The sequence below is a fragment of the Dromaius novaehollandiae genome, chromosome 20, assembly GCF_036370855.1.
Source record: "Dromaius novaehollandiae isolate bDroNov1 chromosome 20, bDroNov1.hap1, whole genome shotgun sequence".
Classification (NCBI taxonomy): Eukaryota; Metazoa; Chordata; class Aves; order Casuariiformes; family Dromaiidae; genus Dromaius; species Dromaius novaehollandiae.
The window spans coordinates 6996680-7020573 of record NC_088117.1 but is presented as its reverse complement, the minus strand read 5'-3'; the positions used below and the strand labels follow the sequence as shown (position 1 = coordinate 7020573).

Sequence of the window (23894 nt, the reverse complement as noted above, 5' to 3'; positions counted from 1 at the left end):
TATATTCTGCATGTGCTCAAGGAATGCTGTCCTGTGAGATTCATTAGAACTTAAAGATTTAGAAACCATCTGATGACATTCTTTGGCATATTTTAAAGACTAATTTGCATTGTCACATAACAATTTTGAATGTAATTTAAAGAAAATATTTTCTTTTCATTAGAATGAGGGTCAGTCTGAGACCTCACCTTCTTTGTATTTTAAAATGTGAATACAACGTGTTCATGCAACCTAGTTATTTTAAGCTTACTCTCACGGAAATTTTGAATGGGAATAGTTATGTATTATTAAATGTAGCTGTTGCAGAATATGTATGCAAACAGAAGTTTTAGTACGTATATATTGAGAAGGGATTACATTCTATGAACGTAGATACTGGTAACTTCCTTTGTCTATGGTTTCCCTGACTCTAAGGTGGAGGCCTGTCCTGTGGCCACTAAGATACTGAATGATTTGAACTACTTTCTAATAGTTTATTGAGACTTCATTCTAAAATGGGAGTCCCTTGGAGTTGCTCTGTTGACTTGTTTCTAAACTGAACCTTGTATGGCTTAATTTCAGTGTGTCTCTTGGGTTAAAAGGATGATGTTGGAATTTGGGTGTTTATTTGATAGCCAGGTTATTGTGATCAGAGAGAAATCTAGACACTATGTAGTACTGCTAACACACAAAGTAAAGAAAGGGCAAAAAATTCCTGCCTCCTTTCCCCAAAGGTGTTGTATTTTTATTGTGTTTAGATTACAATAAGCCTTTGCTGCTTCCAAGTTGAAGCCTAGCTTAGATTCCTCTGTCTGAATCTATTCTGTCTTCTCAAATGCCTAGTGTTACCAGATGCGGCAGAAGATACAGTCTCACCAACCAGAGCTCGGACCATGAAGGACTATGAAAATGTGAGTAGACTTCTAATATGACATTCCGTGGCAGAATCATGGCAAAAATCTAGCGTGCTGGCTAAAGTGCTGACTTTCTAGGTCAGGTTCTGTTTGTCTCTATAAGTATAGATCTGTTGAAGGTGCGATCAGCTGGCCACCTGTGTTTGAACTTCCTTTTTTCAAGTATTACTTTCAAAAATGGAGACAAATTGTTGTTGCTGAGACTAGTAAACTGCTGCTCTTAAGCTGTGGAATGGAAACTGACACCCTCTGTGCAAAATTGCATGTAATCACTAGAAAAACAACTTGATTTGCAAGTCTGAAATTGATTCCTTTTATTTCAAAGAAGCATCAAGCTTATCTTCATTTAGACTGGTAGAGGATTTGACTTTGAATTCATTGACTGCTCTATGATACCTTTCACTTTTATATCTGTTTTATATTTATATTTGTTCACAAGTGTTTGGAATGCTTTTGTTGTAAAGGTCTAGTATCCTATCCATTATGACATAGTTCTGTAGATAAGATTAGGTTTGGAGCATACTGGAATATAGATGAAAATATTAGACACTTCTTACGTACCACCTGCATTGGTGGCATTCAATTGAAATAACCATTTAAGTAATAAACCAGTTGTTTCTCACTGCTGAATAATTATTTGTTTGGGTTATAGCTGTATTACAGAACAAATAGTCTGTAAAGAGTTTTAAATTGTTTAAATCGAATTCTATTGTTTGAGGAAACTTTAGAGGAGAAAGCAATTGAAAAATCTCTTGGAGAAGGCTCCTTTAGGTAGAGGCTGTGGCTTGCTATCTGTTTAGATATATTCAAGTGTCTGCAGGTTTTACTGTGGTTCTGTAGCTGCTGTTAAATTTTGCAGGGTTATTTATAAAATGAACAATCAATTCTAAATTTCTTTTCTTCCAGCTTCTTGTAACTTTCTCAGAGGGATATAAGAAGGCTATGTTCTTCATTTAGAATTTAAAGCTTGTTTTGGAAAGCTTCGGTGAAGGATGTTTTTGCAGACGCTACCTATTTCACTTTCTCTTTTGTCTTCATGTATTGGATGGGGGTAAAATGACATGCCTTGGTATTATTATGTACCTAAAATCTTGACTATGACGTGTGCCAAAGACATCAGTGTAGAATATGCATTCTGCAAGGGGTTTAATATCTATAGTGTCTATTTTCATAGGGGAAAAAGCTGTAGAAGGGAGGAGAAAATCCTTTGTGGTTCATTCTTTCTCATGAAGTTTTGTCTTCCTTCTGGAATAAGCATAAGATGTTAAGCCTTGTCTCTGACCTCTGGTCCAGAGGCTAGGCTGTTGAAGTCTGGCTGCAAGTTGAGATATGCTGGAGAGGAGTGCTATTTCAGCCTGGGGCCTCTGTACTGACTTAGAGGAGAAGGGGGTCCTCCCACAGACCTTTGGCTTCCTGGTACGTACAAACTCCTTTCTGCATCAAACTAAGCTGTAGCATTTCTCCCGGGCTTTTGTAGATGCCAAAACTATTATGGAGCTGAAAAATCCATTAAGGTAATGGAAGAATCCATTGAAGGAACTCAAGCACAGACATTTCTATAACTCTTTCTTTTAAGTCTTTAAGATTCAGATTGCTGATAGCTGGAAGGCTAAAGCTGGGGAAGGGAGCATTCAATAGAAGCTCTTTTGGACTCGCATCATGAGGCTCTTCTTATCCTGTGTCAAAACAGTCCGAATTAGTGCTTTAAAAGAAGGTGACGGTTGCAGGTAACTCCTGCTTGGAGATGGCGTGTTCTGTACTATTGCATGAATTTGCTGTTCTTTGTGGCTATGTTATTTATACAGGACGTAAGAAGGAAATGATAGCAAGAGTGGGCTCCTCATCTTACAGTTCAGAGAACAGTGTGATATAATGACCCTTGAATGACATAGTGGGTAGATCCGCGTAGAAAAGGTCTTTTTTTGTTTTATGTTTTTATGGTGAACTTGCTGAGCTAGATAATATTAGAAGTGTAGACTTCACTATTTTTGTTGTTGCCAGAAAGCAGGACACATTATAAATACCATGTGCAGTTAGAAATATGATTACATGAGCAAAATGAAAGACATCTGTAACTGAGGACTTTGTCGTGGTTTATTAGATCCTTTTGAACAGAAGGAACAAATGGTATCGAGTTAGGGAACTAAGTGATATTTGTGGGTTTTCTTTTTTCTTGTCTCCCCAAACCCACTTAGTTACCGTTTTGCTGTCTTTTAAAATGGCCTCTGCTGGCAAAAACTGTATTGTGCTGTGAAACCCCAGCCTCTGCTGACAGATGCCATTTTGCATAAAAGTGACTCTAGGCAGACATGAGAAGGAACTAAATTGATCTAGGCAAGTTGTATTTGCTGCCATGCAGCGGTGTGGAATTCTCTGTGCAGAAAGTACTCGCTTTGTTCTGGTTTTCAAGAAGTCTCTGCTGTTCCTCTTCATTCATTCCACCTCCCCCCCCCCCCCCCCAAGACAGAAACTGAAATGTGAAAAGGAGTTAAGACTGAGCTTTTAAATGCAGAAGTCAAGAGCATTGCCATTAAAGTTTCTCTGCGGTGTTAACTTGTTCCCTTTTTACACATTGTCTTTTATTAAGCTATAACTTTTAACTGTAGTCTGCCTGAATTAACTTTGCTCTGAGAAACTGAATGTCAGAGAGTACATTTGTTTCACTTCTTGGTTTAGTAGTATGTTTTGTTTGCACTTTGAAAATAGTAGCCGTAAGCTCTCTGGTTTAATTCTATTACCACTGAAATACCTGGAAATAGAATTAAGGTAATGCTGTTTTGTTATGAGACTGTTTTTCCTTTTAACTGAGAAATGTATTCAAGGTGCGAAGACTAAGTTCGGCTTGTATAACTTTGGAGTGTGATTTGAAATGATCATTGCCAGTTTAAAAAGTAAGCTCGGTGGCCTGTTCTCACTAGTTGTGCTGAACTCGGCAGGACACAGCAGAATAAGAGGTACAGGATCTGGCCCTTGGGGGTTCAATATTGCAACCTTATCTCATTTAAGGAAACTGTAATTTTTAGATTTATGCCGAATAAGGATTTGGGTTTTGAGCAGCATCTTGCACTTGTGCTCTGACTTGTATCAAAGTTGTGTTAACTTAATGCTTGCATCTGTTTAAATATCAGTTTAACTAAGCTAGTGTGATACTGTGTTTTATGCAGTTATAACTTGTACAGACCAAGTTTATATCCGCTACTCTTCTCATCATCTAATTGGAATTGTAGGGAAACAGTGATAAAATAATGGATTAAATATATGCATTGCTACTGCTTCTAAAGACAGCCTTTGTCTGGATGTGAGAATAGGTCACAAGTCTGTGTAGACCTGCATATTTTTAGGTACTTGGTTGATCTTTACTTGTGTGAATAATGATGAGACTGCTTGCTGAGCAAAGCTTGCTTAAACTGAGGAATTGCCTGCAGATGGGGGTTCTGAGTGCAGTTACAGAAAATAGTTTTCCTTGGTTTTCACATGTCAAGTACTTTAAAAATTGTATTGCTAATAATTTTTGCAAGTGGTGCCATGCTGTTGTTCTAGAAAAGCCTACATAAATATTTTATTAGTAGCTCTGTAACATTAGATTTCCTTTTGCTGAAAGCATCTGGCAGGGGACACCAGTTTTATTTGAATGAATGTTTTACACTTAGTCTCTTAAATTTTAGAAGGAGACTCATTAATGAAATCATCAACTATGTTGCGGCTTCTATGTGGAAGGTTAAAAATCACATGTCTTGAAGGACAGATGTACAAGAAGCAATTTTTTTCCAGAGAATTGCACCATAAAATAGGGGATGGAGTAAAGGTTTTATTGGTGTTTGATCCAGTTCACATGCCTTACCCACTTGTGCCTTTTTCTCCCATGAATAATGCTACTGTCCAAAGCTTTGCCAAGAAAATGCTTCTGTTTCAACCTATCTTCTTGTATTTTGTTCAAGTTGTATCTTTTAGAAGAAAGAACTACTTAGTATTGCAAACCAAGAGGTATAAACTCTTGGATTCTTTGTGTCAAGTTAGATACCATTACTACTTAGAGAAGGAATATCCTAAAGGGCATTGTCTGTGCAAGAGCGTGCTGATAAGCTAAAATAAATTCAATTAACCACACATTTAACACGTGCACACAAATATACCTATAAGATATAATTATATATATTATATATATACACACATGTATACAAGATGTGCGTGTGTATCTAATCTTTTTAAAGAATATATTCAGGATGGTTAGGCTAGAATGTGATTTCAACTTCAAGGGAAGAATGGAGATGAAAAAACAGTATGTTATGTTTGGGGTGCTGGAGGAAAAGTAAGTTCTGGGATATGTGCTGATGCTGGAGCAGATGATAGAAACCTGTTCAAGGGCTTAGAATATTTGCAGTTCCCTGGGTGACACTGTCTTGGAGGGAAGAATGCTTGCTCCCTTTTGGCCTGAGTATCGTATGCTGTTATTAAGAGCTTCATAATTGAGAATTTTTTTTTTTAGTGTCCAGTAGTTGGCTGAATTCCAGTCTTTGCGTTTGTCTTGCACTGTGAAGACCAAAAACAAATATGACAATTTTCAGTGGTTATTTTACTTGGCTTGAAAAACAAGGTATAGCTTGCTTTTTTTTCTTTTACAGCAAATCACTGATCTGAAAAAAGAGAACTTCAACCTGAAACTTCGTATATATTTTCTGGAAGAGCGAATGCAGCAGAAGTTTGATGGTCCCACTGAAGAAATCTACAAAATTGTATGCATTTACAATAACTTAACAGAACACTTTTTTTAAGAGTTTGTTCTATGTGAAAGTTACCTGTTTTACTCAACTTTTATTGGAGTATTTTACATTATTCCAACCCAATCCATTTCAGTAATAAGGGAGTTGAAAATTGAAATAACCTGTACGACATGTGGAAAGATAAGGTTACGGTTCCCGGTAAAGATGCTGTGTCAATGTCTGTAGTTATGGGACAGGTTATGAGATGTTAAGTTTCAAGTATGTGGTTATGGATCTTTTGAGTTGTGCTACTGAAATCACATACAGAATGGGGAGCAGAAGAAGCAGCGTGCTCCCTTCTGAGTTGGGCATGTAGTGATTGTGCTTGCTGCTATCAGGGAGCTCAGTTCACTCCTGTATCCTTTCATGGGTTTTTATCAGATGCTATTAAAGCTACTTGGAGGTTGTGCGGGTACTCCAGCATTTGTTAGCTGCTTGACCTCTGGCCATTCACTGAAGGGGTCCACTTCATTCCAGGTGGTCTCTAAAGGTGTTTCACCATCTTTATGGCTGCCTGTTGATTAAAGCAGTAGATCTTCCAGTCCCCGTGGAGCTGGCATTTATCTGATTGATGCATATAGATACAGCTGTATTAGGGTTGTGTCTAGCTGCCAGTTTTATTGTTCTGCATTTAAAGAATGCAGGTTCCTACAGGATTTGGGAAGCCATTAACTTGTTTTGTATGTGAGGTGGTAGAACCAACTGGTGTTTTTTAAATTGGAAAAAGGATTTGAGAGCCGTGTCCTTGTTGTTTCAGGTTTACAGGTGATGAGAAGCATTTCTTAGGCCTTTTGGTGACCTCTGCATTCTATGGGTGGGGGGGGAAGTCACTTGCTAATGTATTAATATGTTATATTAGTAACAGAACTATGTCTCTCTTCAGTTTCCTGTATTAGGATGAAAACTTAACTGTCTTGATGATTGCTGTAGTAAAGTACATAGATCAGTGTTCAGTTAGGTCACAGTTTCGACTAAATTTTGCTAATTGGTCTTCTGTCTTGGTCCTCCATGCTGGTGTCTTCTAACTTCTAATATATTGAAAAGTTGTCTGTCAACTTGTGGACCAGATACTTCTTTGTATAATGTGTGTTAAAGTTATGAGTAGTTTCCCCAGGCTATAACAAAACCACTTTAAAACTTAAACCTTGGTAATTGGTTTTTTGATAATCAAGTTTAAAAAAAGAAATAAAAACAGATCTTGTAGCTCAAAGAAAAAAATCAAGCCCGCAAGCTCTAGAAACTTCAGATTGTTTTGTACTGCTTGCCACTGTAGTTAAGTGTATGTGTTTGGGGATTTGTATTGCTTGAATACAACAGTCCTAAAAGCTCTTTGAGATTCTTGAACCTTCCAAGGTATTTTCTTTAAAAGCTAAAAATCATTTTAACCCTTCCCCCTGCTTCCCCCCCCCAAGACTCACCCCTACACTCTTTAGGCTGTTCTGAGCTCAGTGAGACTTTAATTTGCTCGTGCAAGCAAAAGGTAACCTATATACTGCAGTAACTTTTGAGTATGGTGACCTCTGAATTGTCTTCAGGCATTTTCATTCTTGTATTTTAGAATATTGAACTGAAAGTTGAGATAGAAAGTCTGAAGCGTGACCTGCAGGAGAGAGAAAAACTACTTATCAAAGCCTCGTAAGTACCAGTACATTTCTAAGTGTCAGTCATTGCAGTTTCTTACTTGAGACTTTCAGAATCTTACTTCTAAATGATTTTTTTTCTGGTGCTTTAGGACTGTGAAGGTTGTAAAGTAATATTTTTAGAGGATTTTATCTAGAAGTTGCTTCATTCAGTTGGCATTTAGTCTCAATAATGAGTTCTTAAACACACAGCAATGTTAACATAGTTACACCAGCCGGTGAGACTTTGTGGTATCCTTCATTACCTGGTATTTTTCAGGTAGATCAATGTTGGGAATGGGTTAATGTTCCTGTTCTTGTAACCAAAAAAAAAAAAAATTTTTTTTTTTTTTTTTTTTTTTTTTTAAGCGAAGATCGCAATTGTCTCAACAGGTGGACTTTTTTACTGAATTGGTAAAATGGGACACACAACTCTAACAATAGGGGCTGTAAGAGTAGTTGAGAACTAATCTAGAATGAATCCCATAAGTGCATTCATTTTTATATAATATTAGGGATACAGTTAAATAAGTAACATTGATTTGGAAAAAAGGCCCTAATAGCAAAAACAAGGATTTTAAAAGTTGTGTAGTGCTGCATTGTCTTATGGTATGAGGAAGAATATGGTCTGTGGAGGGCCTGGATGGCTGTGGGGCTGACAATCATCCATTAAACTGTTTCCCCTAGATGTCTGGTTCCAAACGAGTCTAAGCTGGCGGTGACTGATAGCCACTGACTGCTGCATGGGTCTCTGTTTCAATGGATTTTTCTTTGTGTGACCTACCTCACAAGGCACTGAATTGTTACTAATTAGCCTTTTTTTCTGTAGTCTGGAGAAATGTAGTTTCAAGTGGATCCTGAGGACCAAATTAATTTTTGTTTGGTCTCTCCAGGTAGCTGTCAGTGTATTGACGGGCTTTGTAGGGAGCCTTCTACTACTGAAATTCCTAATAGGAAGCAAAATTAAGGGGGGGATTACAAACAAGTCCTTGCTTTGTAAGGAAACGCTCTTTCTTTCTTACAAGGAATTAACAGTTACCGAAGATGCAGTTGGAGAGGTCGCAGGAGCTTCATATCTTCAGTTTATTTCAGTGCTGCTGTCTGTAGAAAATACAACTTTGCCAAAGGCTTGTTACTGTATTTTGAAGTTTAAAAATATGAAGGAAATATTGCAATTACTTCTTTTTCATTACATGTAAAAAGTGCTTGCTTATCTACGGTGACAAGGCTTGTGTGTGGAACTCTAATTGCTTTATAACAAGCTGAGGGTATACCCCAGTGATTGCTATATAAGCTGTAGGTATTTGTATTTAATCCTATAGTGACATGCAAGTAGAGATAAAGTGGAAGCCACTTGCTTGTGTGTAATCTGTCAGACTTTCACACTTTAAATGTTTCCTACTCTTGATGTGTAAAGTGCTTTTTGGGCGAGAATAAAAAAATTTCGTCATTACCTTTTCTCCTGAGTGGGACCACATGAGAATGAACAGTAGTATTTTTCTAATAGCTTTTTTATTTAATGCTGGATGTCTATCTATATTACGGTCTTTTAGTAAGGCAGTTGAAAGTCTGGCCCAGGGTGGTGATGCTGAAATACAGCGTGTGAAAGAAGAGGCACAAAAGAAGGTACAAGAAGTGGAAGAAGTCCTGACTAGCAGAATAAAACTTCTGGAAGAGGCAAGTGTCTAAAACTGAAAGAGAAATTAGAAAGCATTATTTTTTGTATTGTGGCTGAGATTTGATACCATGATCTGCCTATAAATTATTCCAGAATTGTTTCAGCTTTCCTGGAAAAATAGGAAAAAAAAATATATTGAAAGGGAAAATGTTGTTAACTGCTCTAGAAATCTTGAATATGAGAGGATAGCTGGTCTTCAGCAAATTTGTCCATTTTTTGGTGACATTTAGGTACATGCAGCACAAATCTTTGATTCCTGAGTTCTGATCAGGAGGCTGTATTTCTGGAACTATAATACCTTCTATTGAGAGGGAGAGGGGCTTGATTCTGAACTTTTCCACTGATAAGGTCTCGGCTTCCAAAGTAGCTGAAACCACTCTGTAAGAGCTCCTGCCATGTCCTATCTTGTATAGGGGATCTCAGTATACCTGTATAAATCTGAGATTCCATGGCTTATGCTCATGGCCCTACTATAGGCTGAGAGTGGCTGCGTACGCATGGTGGTGTCTGGTAGATGAACCAGTGGGTCCTTCTGTGTGTTTTGCCTTTTTCTTTGTTATTTGATGGTGACCTTTATCTGCCAGACATTTTTGTCTTTTGCTGTCATTGTCACCTTTTTGCATAACTTCTCCCTGTTTCAGAGGATATTTTCTGATGTTTTCTTGAATTCCTTGTCTGTGGTTAAGATAGGGAATTGCTTCACATTGTGTCTTTCCACAACCAAATGAGAACAACAAAGAGAAATTTCTTCTCCATGTAAATATGCTTCCTCAGAAGCAAGAAGTCATTTCATTTAGAGAACAATTTTGCTATTGAATGGCCTGTGTTGGAAACATTTGTTTCAAGTTCTGGAAATATATAAGCTAATGATTGTTTTGCATCATTGACTGTGTACCCTTATAAAATCCTTTACTCACAGATAGCTGTGTGGAAGTAGAATTTTATGGAAGAAGAGAAATAGTGCAAGGAGGTATATTCTAATATTTGCTTTCCCACCTCTAAAGAATGTGATCGTGGAAGATGATGGTACAAATCTCATGATGCTGTTTTCTGTCAGGATGATTTAGTGGTATTCCTAAAGCAGTGAGTTCTCTGATGAGAGGCAAAATCTCCATGACCTTTCTTCAGTTGGATAGCATTGGGATTTCTCAAAGCATTCCCTGTGCTATTGGGTAGGCACAGAAGATCCTCAACTGCTTCCTTGGTTACCAAAACAGTCAGTTGGGCTGGTGTTTCCCAGATCTGACTGGTAGAAGGGAAAATAATCTAATCTCAGGGTGGTATTCTCTATTGCCTGAAGACAATGTTGGCCTCAAGTAAACTTTCTTATGCTTGTAAATGTAAACACTGCAAAGTAGTATTAGTCACTTGCTTATGTAGTGCCATATAAATATACAGATCCAGGGAACATAAAGATTACTTTTCCTTAGGAATTTTTCATTCAAAGATGAATGAGGACAGAACAGTCTGTTAGGAGAGGGAAGTAGTGGTGAATTTTAGTAATAAAGGACTTCTTATCTCCCCCTGCCCCACTGAGAATTTTTTTGAGATAGACTTGAAGGAGAGGGGGAATTACTTGTTAGGCTACATGGAGGCTTTTAGGTCACAGAAAGCAAAATTCACTGAGCACAGCAAGGAAGCTTACAACATAAAAATGAAGGTCTGAAATTTTATGTAGCATATGAGGCTTTTGATGTTCCCTGTCTCCACGATTTAGATCACTAGAGGAGCCTGACCAGAATATCTGGGTGTTACCTCTGTTTCCATTGCTGTTCAGGAAGAAAATGTCTGGCTCATATGTCATCAGTTCTTGCAAGATATTATAAATGGTGTTGGGAAGAGTTCCAATTAACTACAGTGAGGCTGTGAATATGAATTTGATCTCTGAATAAAAAAAACCTTCTCTAACCTCCTTCATTTAACTGTAACCATTTGTTATGGTAACAGGGGGACGGTGGGATAAAGCCAGACACAGAATTCAGAAGCATTTGCAAAGTGCTTGAAATACTTACTAAAAGTTGTTAAACTAAACATACTAAACATACCAACCTATGTTTGGTGGAGGAGATCTCAATATGTGAAAAATTTTGTGACCACTTTATTTTTATAAGCATTAGGATTATCTGTTTTGCTTACAGAATCTTAAAGCTGCCCAAGAGGAGGCGGAAAAAGCCATTGCAGTGACAACAAAGGAGCAAGTTCTGAGAATGGCGGCTGAGCAGAAACTTGCTTCACTTACAAACACACATCCAAAGGATCTAGATGTGATTACAGGAGCAGAGAAGGACAGGTGAGAACTCTTGCCGGTGATGTTTTTAAGCAATGGAAATTGTTGACTCTGAGAATTTTTTAAACAGTTAATGTTGATACTGGTTTTAAGGGTTTGAGCATATCCTCAAATACGCGAGTGAGCATTACTGGGTATCTGATCCAACCAACGATTAAATAAATACAGCAATCAGCTTACAAGCTATGTGTTTGCAGAATCGTCTTTCATTGTGGTCTGAAAGTGTAAAAGAATCTGCATGCATGTGACATGAGCATGTGCTGCTTCAAAAATTTTCGTAGCTTCACTGACTTTTCTTCTAGCTGCTTTTTGAGCCATTACTGAGTAGAAATTACAACTCTTACATTAGTTTTCATTTACTGCTTTCATAGTGCTTGCATACTATTCAGTTCCAGTGATGCATCTGTTGGTAAACCTAAATGGCTAGAGAAGGATGACATGCAGTAGTTTAGGCTAGAGAAGGATGACATGCAGTAGTTTAGGCTTCATGATTTTGATTGCTCTTTACAGAGCACTAGCTTTGCTTTGTTTGGCAGGTAGCTGAAAAGGTGCTTGAGTTGTTCAATAATGTCAGCTGGGGGAAAATGCCCACAGTCAAACCTCAAAATTTCAGAGGATTGATTTTTAGATATTTAGGGTAAAATGCATGTCTGGTTAGCAGTCCAATAAAGCTTAGTTTCAGGATGCTAACCTAGAAGAGAGATGAAAAGATGCAGTTAAGATTGTTATGATTCCTTAAACTTTGAGGTAATCTTTCCTGTTGTTGCATGACTGAATCCTGCAGTTATCCAACTGGTCTATTCAGGTAAAAGAAAATTACGTTGATCTGAGGCTTTGATTTCATAGGCTTTATTTTGGGGCAGGACCAAAGATAAGTTTGCAGTGTTTTCCAGACAGTTTTTATAAAAGCATACAGACTGGTAATTGGAAATCCAAACTCTCCAGCAGCATAAAAATCATGAAATTGTTCTAACTGGTTTTGATACGGTACCTTAAGTGACACCATAGTAATAACCTCCTCCAAGGTCGACTCCCTCCCTTCCACTCTACCTTTTCCTGTCTTCCTCTTCCTATCTGTTGAACTCATCTACATGATAGCGGTTGCTCTCCTGACTGACTTGAGCTTGGGAGAAATGCATTATAAAAGCTGTCCCTTTCAGAGGTACTTAAGTTCCAGCTCTGTAGCTTGTGTGAAAACAGTGCTTAAAGTGTCGAAAGAAATTGTTGGCACTGGATCACTAGACTGAAGGCTGTGTGGAGTCCAAGAACTTTTTTTTTTGGTGACTCAGTGTTGGCAGGACCTTTTGTAATTACATGCTGATAGATCAGTGTAAGGATTTTCAGGATTAGAGAACCAGAATGCTAATGGAAGAAGAGAATACTTGACTCCTTGAAGTGAACAGAGTCTTAGTGTGCACTAAACACTTGAACTTGTTTGGGAATAGCACATTTGGAATTTATATTGTCGTTAAAGACCCTTTCACCATCTAGGCTACAAATGCCTAGAGAATCATAGCTGGCATCTAATGCTAGAAAGTTTTCAAGTCCATTGGGTCTGTGAGGAAACTTGAGCATTTTGGTTTTTTATCTGTTAGACTGGTGGTGCAAAGATGAGTATGACCAAGCAATGACCAATTTCTTCGTGTGTGTGGTTTTATTCTGAATATGTGAGACACTGGAAGGCTATTTTAGCTTACAAATATAAGTGAAAGCAAGTACTTGAGGGACACTGGCACATTAAGGTTAGTGTTTCATGTGCTAGGAAGTGGAATGTATTGATAAGCGTCACTATTTTTAGTTATATTATGCTTTATATAGAATGAAAGAAAACCCAAACTCTTAAGTGTTTACTTTTGAAATGGTACTGGGGGAGAACAAAAATGAGCACCTTGCAGATAGCTCAGCCTTATTTGTTGCTTGAAGTTAAGGCACCTTTTTTGGTTCCTTTGGAGGGAGAAGGGGTTGTTGTTGAAAGTACTTCCCAAAATCAAACAAGTTTTATCTGGAGTCTGCCTAGGAAAGTTGCCTGTAGGATTACTGCAATGACTGTAGGGTCGTAGTAGTGGTAGATGCTGCAAGATTAATATGAAATCTTACAATTTTAGACTTATAGAGCAACTGAATCTGTCTTTGAAAAATAAAGAAGCTATAATTCAACACCTTGAAGAAGAAAAGTCTCAGAGTGGATCTCATGATGGGAACTTACCAGCAGAAAAAATCAGAGAACTTACCATTGCTTTGAGGCATGAAAAAGATAGTGAGATAGAGGTGAGATAATTGACTGAACAGTTGTACATTATAAATTTCATGCGGCCTGAATTTTAAAGGTCTTGTGCATGACAGTATGTAAGTGACTTAAGCCAATTTTTTAATACCTTTCTCCATGGTTATCCCTTCTCCATGCCATTAACATGTATTGGTTATATTGTGGTTTGGCTGTCAATACTCATCCTTCTTATCCATGCTTAGCATTCTTTCATTGACAAGTCATGTTTTTCATTGACTTTACCTCTATATTATTATAGATACACATCACTAAGATTGCACAGTATGTTTAAAAAAAAAAAAGCTACATGTTAATAGATCATTTAAAGATGACATAACTTCTGTAGAAGATAAGAATGTAATTTCAGAGTTTATTTTTAAAGTCTTCTCACTGTTACGGTCTGGAGAAAAGCTTTGGTAAGAGAAGTAGGCATAACAAATTCTCATGGAATAAAGTCCAGGTATAATTTCTGTAGTGTACAGAAGGTCTGTCTAAGAGTCAGCCTTTTATTTTATTTGTCTTTAGCCCCCTTTAATGCTTAATGAGGTACTTTTGTGCTTAGAGTGAATTTACTTGGTGGTAACTGTGTGTTGTTGTGTTTTCTTTTTTTTTTTTTTTTTTTTTTTTTTTTTTTTTTTTTTTTAATAGGCAGTTAGAATGGAGCTTAAAAATGAGAGAAATTCCTTTGAAAAAAAAATTCAGGTAAGTTCTGGTCTTGTTTTTGTTCCTTGACCACTTAGAGCCCATATTGGGATCTCTTCTATTATGCATTCATAGATATTGGGATCTCTTCTATTATGCATTCATAGATACAGAGAGGCCTTGGCTCAAAAAGGAGCAAAGAAGTCCTTCAATAAATCCTTTGTTAGAGGATGAGAAAGCTCATCTTATTTTTGAAGCAATTTTCAGTGAAGTTGATAGGCATTCTTATCAAATATTTAAGCTGTATGACGGATACTCATGGCCAGCCCATGAGATTAGGCTTCTGTTACTATATTCCAGACACATCTTTAAGAAGATGACTCACATTTTGGGACTATATTTTTATATTAGTAATTTGAGTAAAAAGATATAAGAACTCTGAGACAGAATGCTTATTAGTGTGCAGTTACAGTATCTCTTAGTAGGAAGTTAATGTAACTTTCACATAATCTAATTTAGTCTCTTCAAGAAGAGCTACGAGAGAGAGAAAATGAGCTTGCTGTTGAAAAGAAAAATGGTTTGAAAAGGGATAAAACCATTCAAGGGCTAACTGTTGCATTAAAAGGAAAAGAAAAAGAGGTATGATGGCTATGAACTTGCTTGGTGGAACTGTCATTGGGGGTGTGTGTCTGTTAGGGGCTGACTGATCTCGCTAAGCATTAGGAGGCTTCTAATAGGTCCTGAATCGCTGTTGTCATACAGCTGTAAGCAGTTCTGTGGAAAACTGTCACATTTGTTCTCTAGAGTTTTGAGTCTTGGACTGTGGGGGAGGAAAAAGATGCTGAACTGATGCTTTCTCCCTTAAGAACTTGGAGAATGTCTTCAGTTGCACACTTGTTCATCAGCTTTGAACATCACTTGAGGTATGAGAAATATTTTGCATTGTTGAGTAGGTGGAGCTGGCATATAAAGTAAGCTACAATAGGAGGGGTCAACCTCAAATGAAATTGAGATTTTGTGGAATAGTGGGAAATACTAAGTCTATTGAGTGTTGCGTAGGATTAACAGTTTCTTATACAAGACTTAGTATGCATTTAGTGTTCCTGTGCTTTAAAGTATGTTTTGTGTAGTTGGATGAAAGGAGATAATTAGACATGATAGCTATTACAAAATCATCATCCCTTGGAAATAACTCTTTCTACATAGGATTCATTTTACTTTATTTAAAGAATGAAGAACTTAGTTCTGAAATTGAGGATTTAAATGTTTCATTGGCAAAGGCAAGAGAGGCAACTCACAAAGCACACATCCAAAAATTCAAGGTAAGAAGCAAGCAATTAAATGTGGCTTCCCCTTTTCTCCCCCTCCCTTCTCTGTAATTCCACACAGGAGGTGGTATTTCATATCACTGAAAGTGAAAGCATGGAAATTATTTTAATATGTTGTTTAAAATGTTTAATTGTTCTTATGAAATGAATTGCCTAGACCAATTCTGTTTAAATGATGGAGCATTAAATTGACAGATTTCTTATGTTTCTCAATTTTTTTTTTCCTGTAGCAACTGAGATTTAAGGGAGAAATGTATAAATGCAAATTAAGGAGAGAAAGGTGACAAAGATACTGAAATAGTTGAGTTGATGTTGAGCTTGCTTTGTTAGCCTAAGAACACTTTGATTTCTTTTCCATAAATGTTGCAACAGCACATGCTCTTCTATATTAGCAGAGTTGAATTGGATATATGAGACTTGTGTTGAATTTTTTTGTGTAATAAATGTGAAACACCTGTTTATAAAGTAGTGGAGTATTTGTTGTGAAAATGTGATTTAGTAATGCTTTCATGTGTGCAGAGGAGAAAGGACTTTATGATAGTAACTTATGCATTCTAAAGGCCTTAATGTGAAAGATGGGAGAAGATGAGAATTTGACTTTAAAACAGACCACGTAATGGCTCTTCTAATGTTTGTAGACTTGTCTTGAACTCAGGTCTAGTACAAGTGGATTTTCAGCTTTGTAACTAAAATAACACTGATTAAATACAGTGACTTTTCTATTATGGTGTTTGTTCATTCACTTGGTCTCTTAGCTCAGCAGGAATGGAAGAGGCTAATATGCTTGCTTCCAAGGTACACCGGCCTAAAGCTTTGACCGCACTGCTGCTTAGATTTCAGAGTCTAGTGAAATAGTAGTGGTCAGTTCTTATAAATGGCAGTTGAAGAAATGGAGATGCCCTGTTTCACTTAACACCAAATTTTACTGTACTTTATTAAGTATACGCTCTTCTCTTTCAAGTAATTTTGGCCTGTGTGAATCTCTTTCCAGCTTCATACCAAGGAAGTCCTGCTTATTGAAATATTACCCAGTCACCATAACCTTTTGATTTTTATGAAAGTTTGATTATTTTGGAAAGTGCTACATTAAAAAGTCTACAACTAATCCCTCTTAGCCATAAAAACCGTATTGCATGTTGGGTAACACAGCAAGCATTTCTCCTCGTTACTCTGCTAATTAGCTTCAACTTTGAGCTGAAGATGGTTCTCGATGTGAGCAGATCAGGGTGCATAGCTCACTACTTCTGTCATCTATGTTGTAAACATCAAGGAGGAGGCCAGCCACAACACTGAGAGGGATCAACACAAGTAGCCCTTGCTTTTTTTCTGTATGGAATGTGCTTATGACTTAGTAGCTACTTGACCTGGTCTGGATTCAAACTGACCCAAAAGAAAAGACCTTATATATTAGCATTGGTTCCCATAGCTCATGAAATGGTCTCACTTTCACTCCAGGCTTCTTTGCTGACCAAACTTTATGTAACTCTTACTTACCTAAAACTCTTTCCTAGCCGGGATGTCACTGAAGGCTTTTTGTTACACTGGAAATTCTCTCAGCTGACTAATATAACATTTCTTGTGTCATTTGGGTGACTGTCATTTCACTGTATTTTTGGACCTTACTTACTGAAAAGAGTAAAACAGGATGGAGGGGGGTGGCTGGGGAAGTAGACAGAAGTAAAGACTTTCAGCCTGTATGAAGTACCTTTGTAGACCTTTGCTGCTTTATGTTTTAGGGTGCTGAGGATTATCAAGCGCTCTTGATGGAAAAAGAAACCCTCCTAGCTGAGCTGCGTTCAGAAAACCTTATAAAGGATACTGAGAACCGTAAACTACAGAGGAGGATTAAAAGGACTGATCAAGAGCTAAATGACTTGAACTTAGAAAGAGAGAAGATGGAAAGGGAGCTGGATGAAGCACAATTACAGAAGAGCAGAAGTGACAAAACCATTAATGTTATTATCATTTTTTCCTTTTATTTCATAAAGTTAAAAGATAATTGATTCTATTTCTAGTATGTCCTCTTCTAACAATTTTAACTTCGTTAAACTAATTTGAATGCTTTTTGGAAAAGTAAATGCATTTGCCTAGAGTCAGTGTTCAAAAGAATGTGGCCAAGGAGATTGAGAAAAATTTTGGCGTGTGTTCTGCACACACAGATAACTTTAAAGGATTATCAAAATGAGATTTACTTTAGGTAAATTCTAGATAACATCATTAGTCTGTATAAGTGGTAAATGGTAAACATTGGTTTCTGTTTTCCTGATGGTAGAGTATAACATGCATGATAATGTATATTTTATAATTCTACTGTATCTGTCAGGTTACATGTCTGTAAACTGTCTTAAATTGCACTATGCTAATTTAACTCTTTTTCTTTTCAGTTCTAATGCAATACAAGAGTGAGGAGTTCATTGTCATGACCTTAAGCCAAACTTCTGCTTGCTTTTTGCTATCATAGCTTGGTCACTGTAAAGGCTGTATATTTAAACAGCAATTTCTGCTTGTAAAATCTCAAAAGCACAGGATTAGTTGATCACAATTTACCAAAAATGGTGTGCTGTATCTCTTCATTGATTTGTTTGCTTCATATTCCGCTTAGGGTTTTTCACCTTGCTGTAGATGTCTAGACAAGCACATTTGCTTCCAGCAAGCGCAGCTCATGCAACAAAATGAAAGATCAGGTTTCCTCTTTTGTTTTCTGAAAAGGCTACACCTCCTGCTCACTGCTTGGCATAAAACATGCTTGCTTCTTGTATGTTTTGTCACGTGTGTGTAGTTTTCCTCCCACCCCTTAAATCTTCTCAAAACCGCTTGCATTAGGGCAGATGGTGCATTTCTGCGAAACAGTATCTGCAGAAAGAGTGGGCTCCTGTCTGCTTGCAAAGGCTGCTGCCCTTAGCTAGGGATTAGCCGGGAGCTATATTAAATAACATAAAAGATTAAATGAGCTTGTATCCCTTCAGTGAATGTTTTGCTCCAATTAAAAAAGGGCCTCAATAAAGCAGGTATGCATGAAAATTTCTGTCACTGCAATATCAGTTAAATCCAGTAGAGGGATCTCTTTACCTACAAACAAGTAAGTTCTCCCCAACCCTTGCTTCCCCTCCTCCCCTTTAAAAAAAAAAAAAAAAGAAAAAAAAAGTTATTTGACTAACAGTTCTGGTTGACTGTCAGCTGTGGTTAGGCTGCTGTCACAAAATCTATCTTTGCTCTGCTTTGAAATTTCTTCTGCGCGTTGAGGTTAAGGGGAGAAAGAACAGATAGCTCCTGTCAGTAAAACAGCTACAAAGAACATATTTTATTGATTTTTAAAGTATTTTTATCTTTAACTGTCTTCTCTATTCAGAACCTTTTTTCCCCTTTCAGGGGAGCTAGGATATACACATGCGTAGGAAAAATAGGTTTGAGTAGGGCTTTGCCAAGGGATTCAAAGTTACTTGCATTATAGAAGCCTATTTGACTCCATTATGTCCAAGTTTTTCATTTAAATGACTAGCTCCTTGGGGAGAAGCATTCCTGCCAAAAGATGAGCAGTCTTACAGAAATTATCCCTAACCTATTTCCTACTCCTTGCAGAACAGCTGCTGCAATTTCAGAGTTGCAAGTACATTTCGATACAGCAACATTTGCCTGTGAAATGTTGCCCATTAAGTAGTAGATGTGTGGGAGTGAAAAATATGCTATGGTATTTTGCTCTTTGACAAATAGAAAACCTCTTCAGTGATCTGATGCAAACTCTTTATGAGACAGCCTTCAAATTTCTGTTCTATTTATGTTTTGAGGCACCTCTTTATCAGTGTATCTCTTTTGTTAGAATAAAGCTGACACATGTACCTGATTTTTAGAAATTCCCCTCTATATCTGTAATGAACATTTCTTAGGTGTCTTCCCTCACTTAGAAGGTCATTTTTAATCACATATCATAGATGGCAATTTTGGTCTCTCTTTTTATTTTTTTTTTTTAATACACCTATCTGAAAATGAACTTAGAGATCCAGAAGAAGTGCATCTGCTGTGCTGTGAACAGTTTTGTCTGGAGCAGGATTGGGCACTACAGTCCTGGGCTGGAAGAAGGCTAAACTAAGTTGAGACTGTGGCAGGGGAGCTGTTCATCCAAATTACTAACCATGCTGAAGTATTAAGAATCTCCTGGAACGGCAGGAATAGATGTTCTTGGTATGGTGCCTCTGCCCAGGGATGGGTGGGTGCCCTGCCTCTTTTCCCTGCTATGTGTCAGCTTAAAAAGCAAAAATGTTCTGTCCTGTACTTTACAGAAGCTGCTGTCAAACAGTGGTTGAGCATCATTTGGCTCTGGATGGTTTTGTATTTCGAAAGAGCAAGCTTAGGGCATATGTTCTTACATACAGTTAATGAGGAATAAGCATCCTTAATGCTACTTGCATCCACTATACTGCTGTGTCTATAAGAGATTTTTTTTTAAGTGAAACTCGAGATCAAAGAGTGTGTTCAAATTCAGTTGATTACATACTTTTAGTAACTATTCCCTATCAGGGCCTAGATGTAGACAATTAAAGTGTACTTACTAGGTATTCATATTTGATCAGTTGGTTGAGGAAATGCAGAAAAACTCATTAGGCAGAATTTATTAGTCTTCCTACTCATAGCTTAGCCTGAGAGGGAGGTTTTGGAACTTCACACCTTAATTATTCCCCAACCTGTTTTCCATCTGACAGGGAGGGGGAGGCATCTGCTCCAATCTTCTGCATTATAGTGCTTCACATTCATTTTTCTTAGTTCAACTATCATTAATCATAGGAAAGTCTCTTGGGAGAAAGGTTGGCAGAAAGAATTGCAAAGTTTATGCTCTGAGAACTGTAGGTACTGTATTATGCTTGCAACTCAATGTATAGAAAGCAGTAGCTTTTTCTCTCAATTTGAGTGGTCAGTGAGTTCAACAACCTGCTATAGTGATGGATAGTTTTGGGTGTTATAGAATTCTGGCTCATGCAAAGAAAATAATTATCAGTTTCAACACTAGCTCCTTTTGGCAAGGATTTAGGGAACTTTGGGGGCAGAAGTGGTAGAAGCTAAGTATCTTCAAAATGCAAGTCTCTTGCAGGCTCTCTGACACCTTCTGACTTCACGTGCTTTGTCAGTCTAGTTCTTCCCCTAAACCCAACCAGAATGTTTGTGCTGCTTAGAGGCAGAAGCATAGTCTCTGTGCTTGACAGGTGTTGTACACTAAGAAGTACTATTACTTTACATCTAGACCTGTTCTGAGATTAGGTAATAGGGAGTGCAGTACTGTTACTGCAGTGACCTCTTTTCTAGCTATATATGCCTACATCTTTGCTTCCCAAGGCTGTTTATGGCTTTCATAAAGAGAAGTCATAGAGTAGTGGTCTCTTGAAGTTATAGGACAGATCACAAGTGGTCCTTTAAAGCCTAGTTACCTGTATCTACTAATAGGGAATGGATTCACTGAAAGCCTCTCAGCAAAGTGAAAGTATCAAAATATAATGTAAAAATAAAAAGCATTGTGAAAATTGTAACACTGCAGTTGGTCTTTCAGTTCCAGTTCAAGCTCTGTATATGAATAGACTTGATGTCACCCACTAGAAGAGCTCCATAACTTGAAGCTAAAAGCCTTTACGGTTATCAGATCTTATGCTGTCTCCTAAAGGAGTTGTTCTACACTGAAGCCTGTATTTATAGTTAGTAGTTGGGTAGAAGTAGTAATACATTTGAGAGTTTTTGTGTATATGGACAAAATTTGGGCCCGATTCTGCAGTTCTTCAGTTTTCTTAAGCAAATAGTCCTATTGGTTATTAAAAAAATACAAAAAAACCCCCTTCATTAGCTTACAGAACTGAGGGTCAAAGCTTATTTGTTCTTTGAAATTGAATAACATTTGATGATATTTTTGGGAGCTGTCACTGTTTTCTTAGCTGGATCCTGATAATGAAGCTAAAACAAAGAAAATAAACAAAAAGGTAGTATAAATAACAATTTGTATGTAATGTGCAAAACAAACAGAAGTAAAACGGAATAGTAAAATAATGTTAGAATTTGATGTCAACCTGCATGAAGCAAAGTAATTAACTCAAGAAAAGGGCATAAAACAGTTTGTAAAGAGATTGCAATTAAAGTGTCACTAACACTATTTCCCTGTACTTTGAATAGCAAACAACTATTGCATTTTAAATTCCAGCGGAGGTAAATGTGATGTTTATAGGTGACTAGCATAAGCACAAACTATTTAAAAGGCTTATGATACTTCACAAATGGGCCCTTTTGGAAATAAAATGATAACAAATGTACTTTAAGATGTAGGCTCTATTAGATTCTTTGGGTTTGAAGAAAAGTTTAAATAGTACAAAGTCTTCTGTATGTTTTAGTTGTTTAATTTTAGACAACAGCTCTTTTGCTGTAGGTTTCTACTTCTCTTTTTCTGAACAGTCCTTGCAGCAAATATTCCAGATCTTCTTGAAAAGTAAAACTTTATAAAATGAAATCACTCCATATGTGAGCTATGCCTCCTTCAATTTGCAGTGTTGAAATTTGTAGCAAATCAGGGGAGAAAAGGACATGTTTGTATTGACTCAAAGGGTGGTGGCAGAGAAGCTGGAAAGGTAGAGCTCTGAAAAAACACATTTACTATTTTGAACTTTTCTACTGCTCTGTGCTTCTGCACTTTTCTACTCTGCAACCTGAATGTGTCTCTTAATAACATATACTAACAATTTCTTGTATACTTCCATTTATTTAATGATTGTCCTGGTTAGTAGCAAAATGTAAGGAATAGGAATTATTTAATATTACTGCTTGGAACTCAAGGCTTTTTCAGGTAGTCAGCCTTTCAAACCCCACAGATGGCCACATTTTCAGATGGAAGCTATTCAAGTGAAATGGCAGAGGATCTGTAGGAATACATAGAAGAAGAAAGATATAATTATAGTCCCTGTGAAGTGCATGACTTGCAAAAAAGGAAGCAACTGCTTTTTACCTTGCAGCAGTCGTAGTTGATCCCAACAAACGTTAGGGTCCTTTGGACTTGCTACTTCATATGGATATTGAAAGAGATTGTTCCTATCTTGTAGAAGTGAAAGGGGTGAGGAATATACAATTTCCTGATGGGGAACTAAGGCACAGCCATGATGCATCTAATCTTGGAGATGCGGGAAGTAATTAGCAGAGTTGGAAATTGAACTCAAGATCTAAGTTCTGGTCACAACATCTAATCACCAGACTGATCTTACACTCATGATTGGTAGTTTGAAGTTCGTGCTCTTCTCTTTTTTTTTTTTTTTGGATGCAAGAGTAATGCAGTGTTAGTACAAGAATTTCCATGGTGTGATGAGAAAAAGAATAAATGACATACTGAATTACCCCAACCAATTTTCTCCTATTTCTAGCAAAGGAGTAAATTGACTCAGAAGTGTGTTCATTCTGACAGTGACAACATGTACGTGCGTGATATTCTCCGCAGCTTTGGAGTCCAGTCATTCTGTATGAAAAGCATTTAAACTATAACAACTTAAATTTACAGAAGGCAGTGCTGACACCTCATCCAAAATGTCTCTTTCTTTATCTATATTCATGGAATGCCAAGAGGAAGACACTGGCTTAAATACATTCTCCAGATCATTCAGTGATCAAAGTAATTTAAAGCAGTGGAAAGTTAAACTAATAACATGGGTTATCACTCTTAAGTCTTTTTTCTTTTAAGTTGATTTGTTAAATAATCAGTTTCATTTTTTTTGTAGGACCTTAGAAATCAGCTAGAGAAATTGCATGGTGAAATGACTGAGAAAGAAAAAGCGGTTGAACATCATTACAATATTCTTTTGAGTGAAAGCAATCAAAAGTTGCAGAGCCAAGAACTAGTTATCAAGCAGCTAACAGATGATGTCAATCAAAAGGATCTATTGCTTCAGGTAGGTAGACTTAAGCTGAAATAAAAAATGAAAAGTTATCATTTGATTTTGTATGAGGAATGATTACAAAATCCCATTTATATTTGGAATTACTGTTGATTTAGATGATAATCCTTCACATTTTATAATACTGTATTTTCAGAATAGACATATAATTATAGAGGTGTGTGGCATTCAACAAGATTTCTTATTAGGTTTTTATGAAACATGTGGACAGAGAGGGAAGAAAGCTTTCCTAATACTTACGTAGAATTTTCACTGTTGTTGCAAGATAACTTGAAAAGCTCTGGAGTACCTATGATTTTCAGTTTGTTCTGCAGAAACTAGAAGTTGAGGAATAGGCATAGATACTAGAATATTTTCTCGTTTTTTGGAAAAAGCCCCAGTAAAGTGAGATATATGAGAAAGGAGCTGCCTGAATGCTGACAGACTCCTGCCCAAACATTCTCCTATAGAGGGAGATAAAATCTTGAAATGTACAGAAGGCGTTCAACTAGCAGTGCAAAAAGTAGTAGTTGAG

General features: G+C 37.1%; 1 protein-coding gene across 4 annotated transcripts in view; it reads left to right on the top strand.

Moving 5' to 3' along the window:
* Positions 1 to 23894, top strand: part of CDK5RAP2 (CDK5 regulatory subunit associated protein 2) — an 82134-nt gene that overhangs the window by 1610 nt on the left and 56630 nt on the right. For 3 of the 4 annotated variants that reach the window (XM_026113768.2, XM_026113766.2, XM_026113765.2), the window contains 11 exons: positions 823 to 890; positions 5516 to 5626; positions 7212 to 7288; positions 8826 to 8949; positions 11089 to 11240; positions 13343 to 13505; positions 14152 to 14205; positions 14665 to 14784; positions 15375 to 15467; positions 17210 to 17428; positions 23204 to 23374. In XM_026113768.2, the coding sequence (XP_025969553.2) occupies positions 873 to 890; positions 5516 to 5626; positions 7212 to 7288; positions 8826 to 8949; positions 11089 to 11240; positions 13343 to 13505; positions 14152 to 14205; positions 14665 to 14784; positions 15375 to 15467; positions 17210 to 17428; positions 23204 to 23374 (1302 nt within the window). In that variant the 5' untranslated portion in view covers positions 823 to 872. The remainder of the gene's footprint in view (positions 1 to 822; positions 891 to 5515; positions 5627 to 7211; positions 7289 to 8825; positions 8950 to 11088; positions 11241 to 13342; positions 13506 to 14151; positions 14206 to 14664; positions 14785 to 15374; positions 15468 to 17209; positions 17429 to 23203; positions 23375 to 23894) is intronic. The other variant, XM_026113767.2, reaches the window with a different exon arrangement.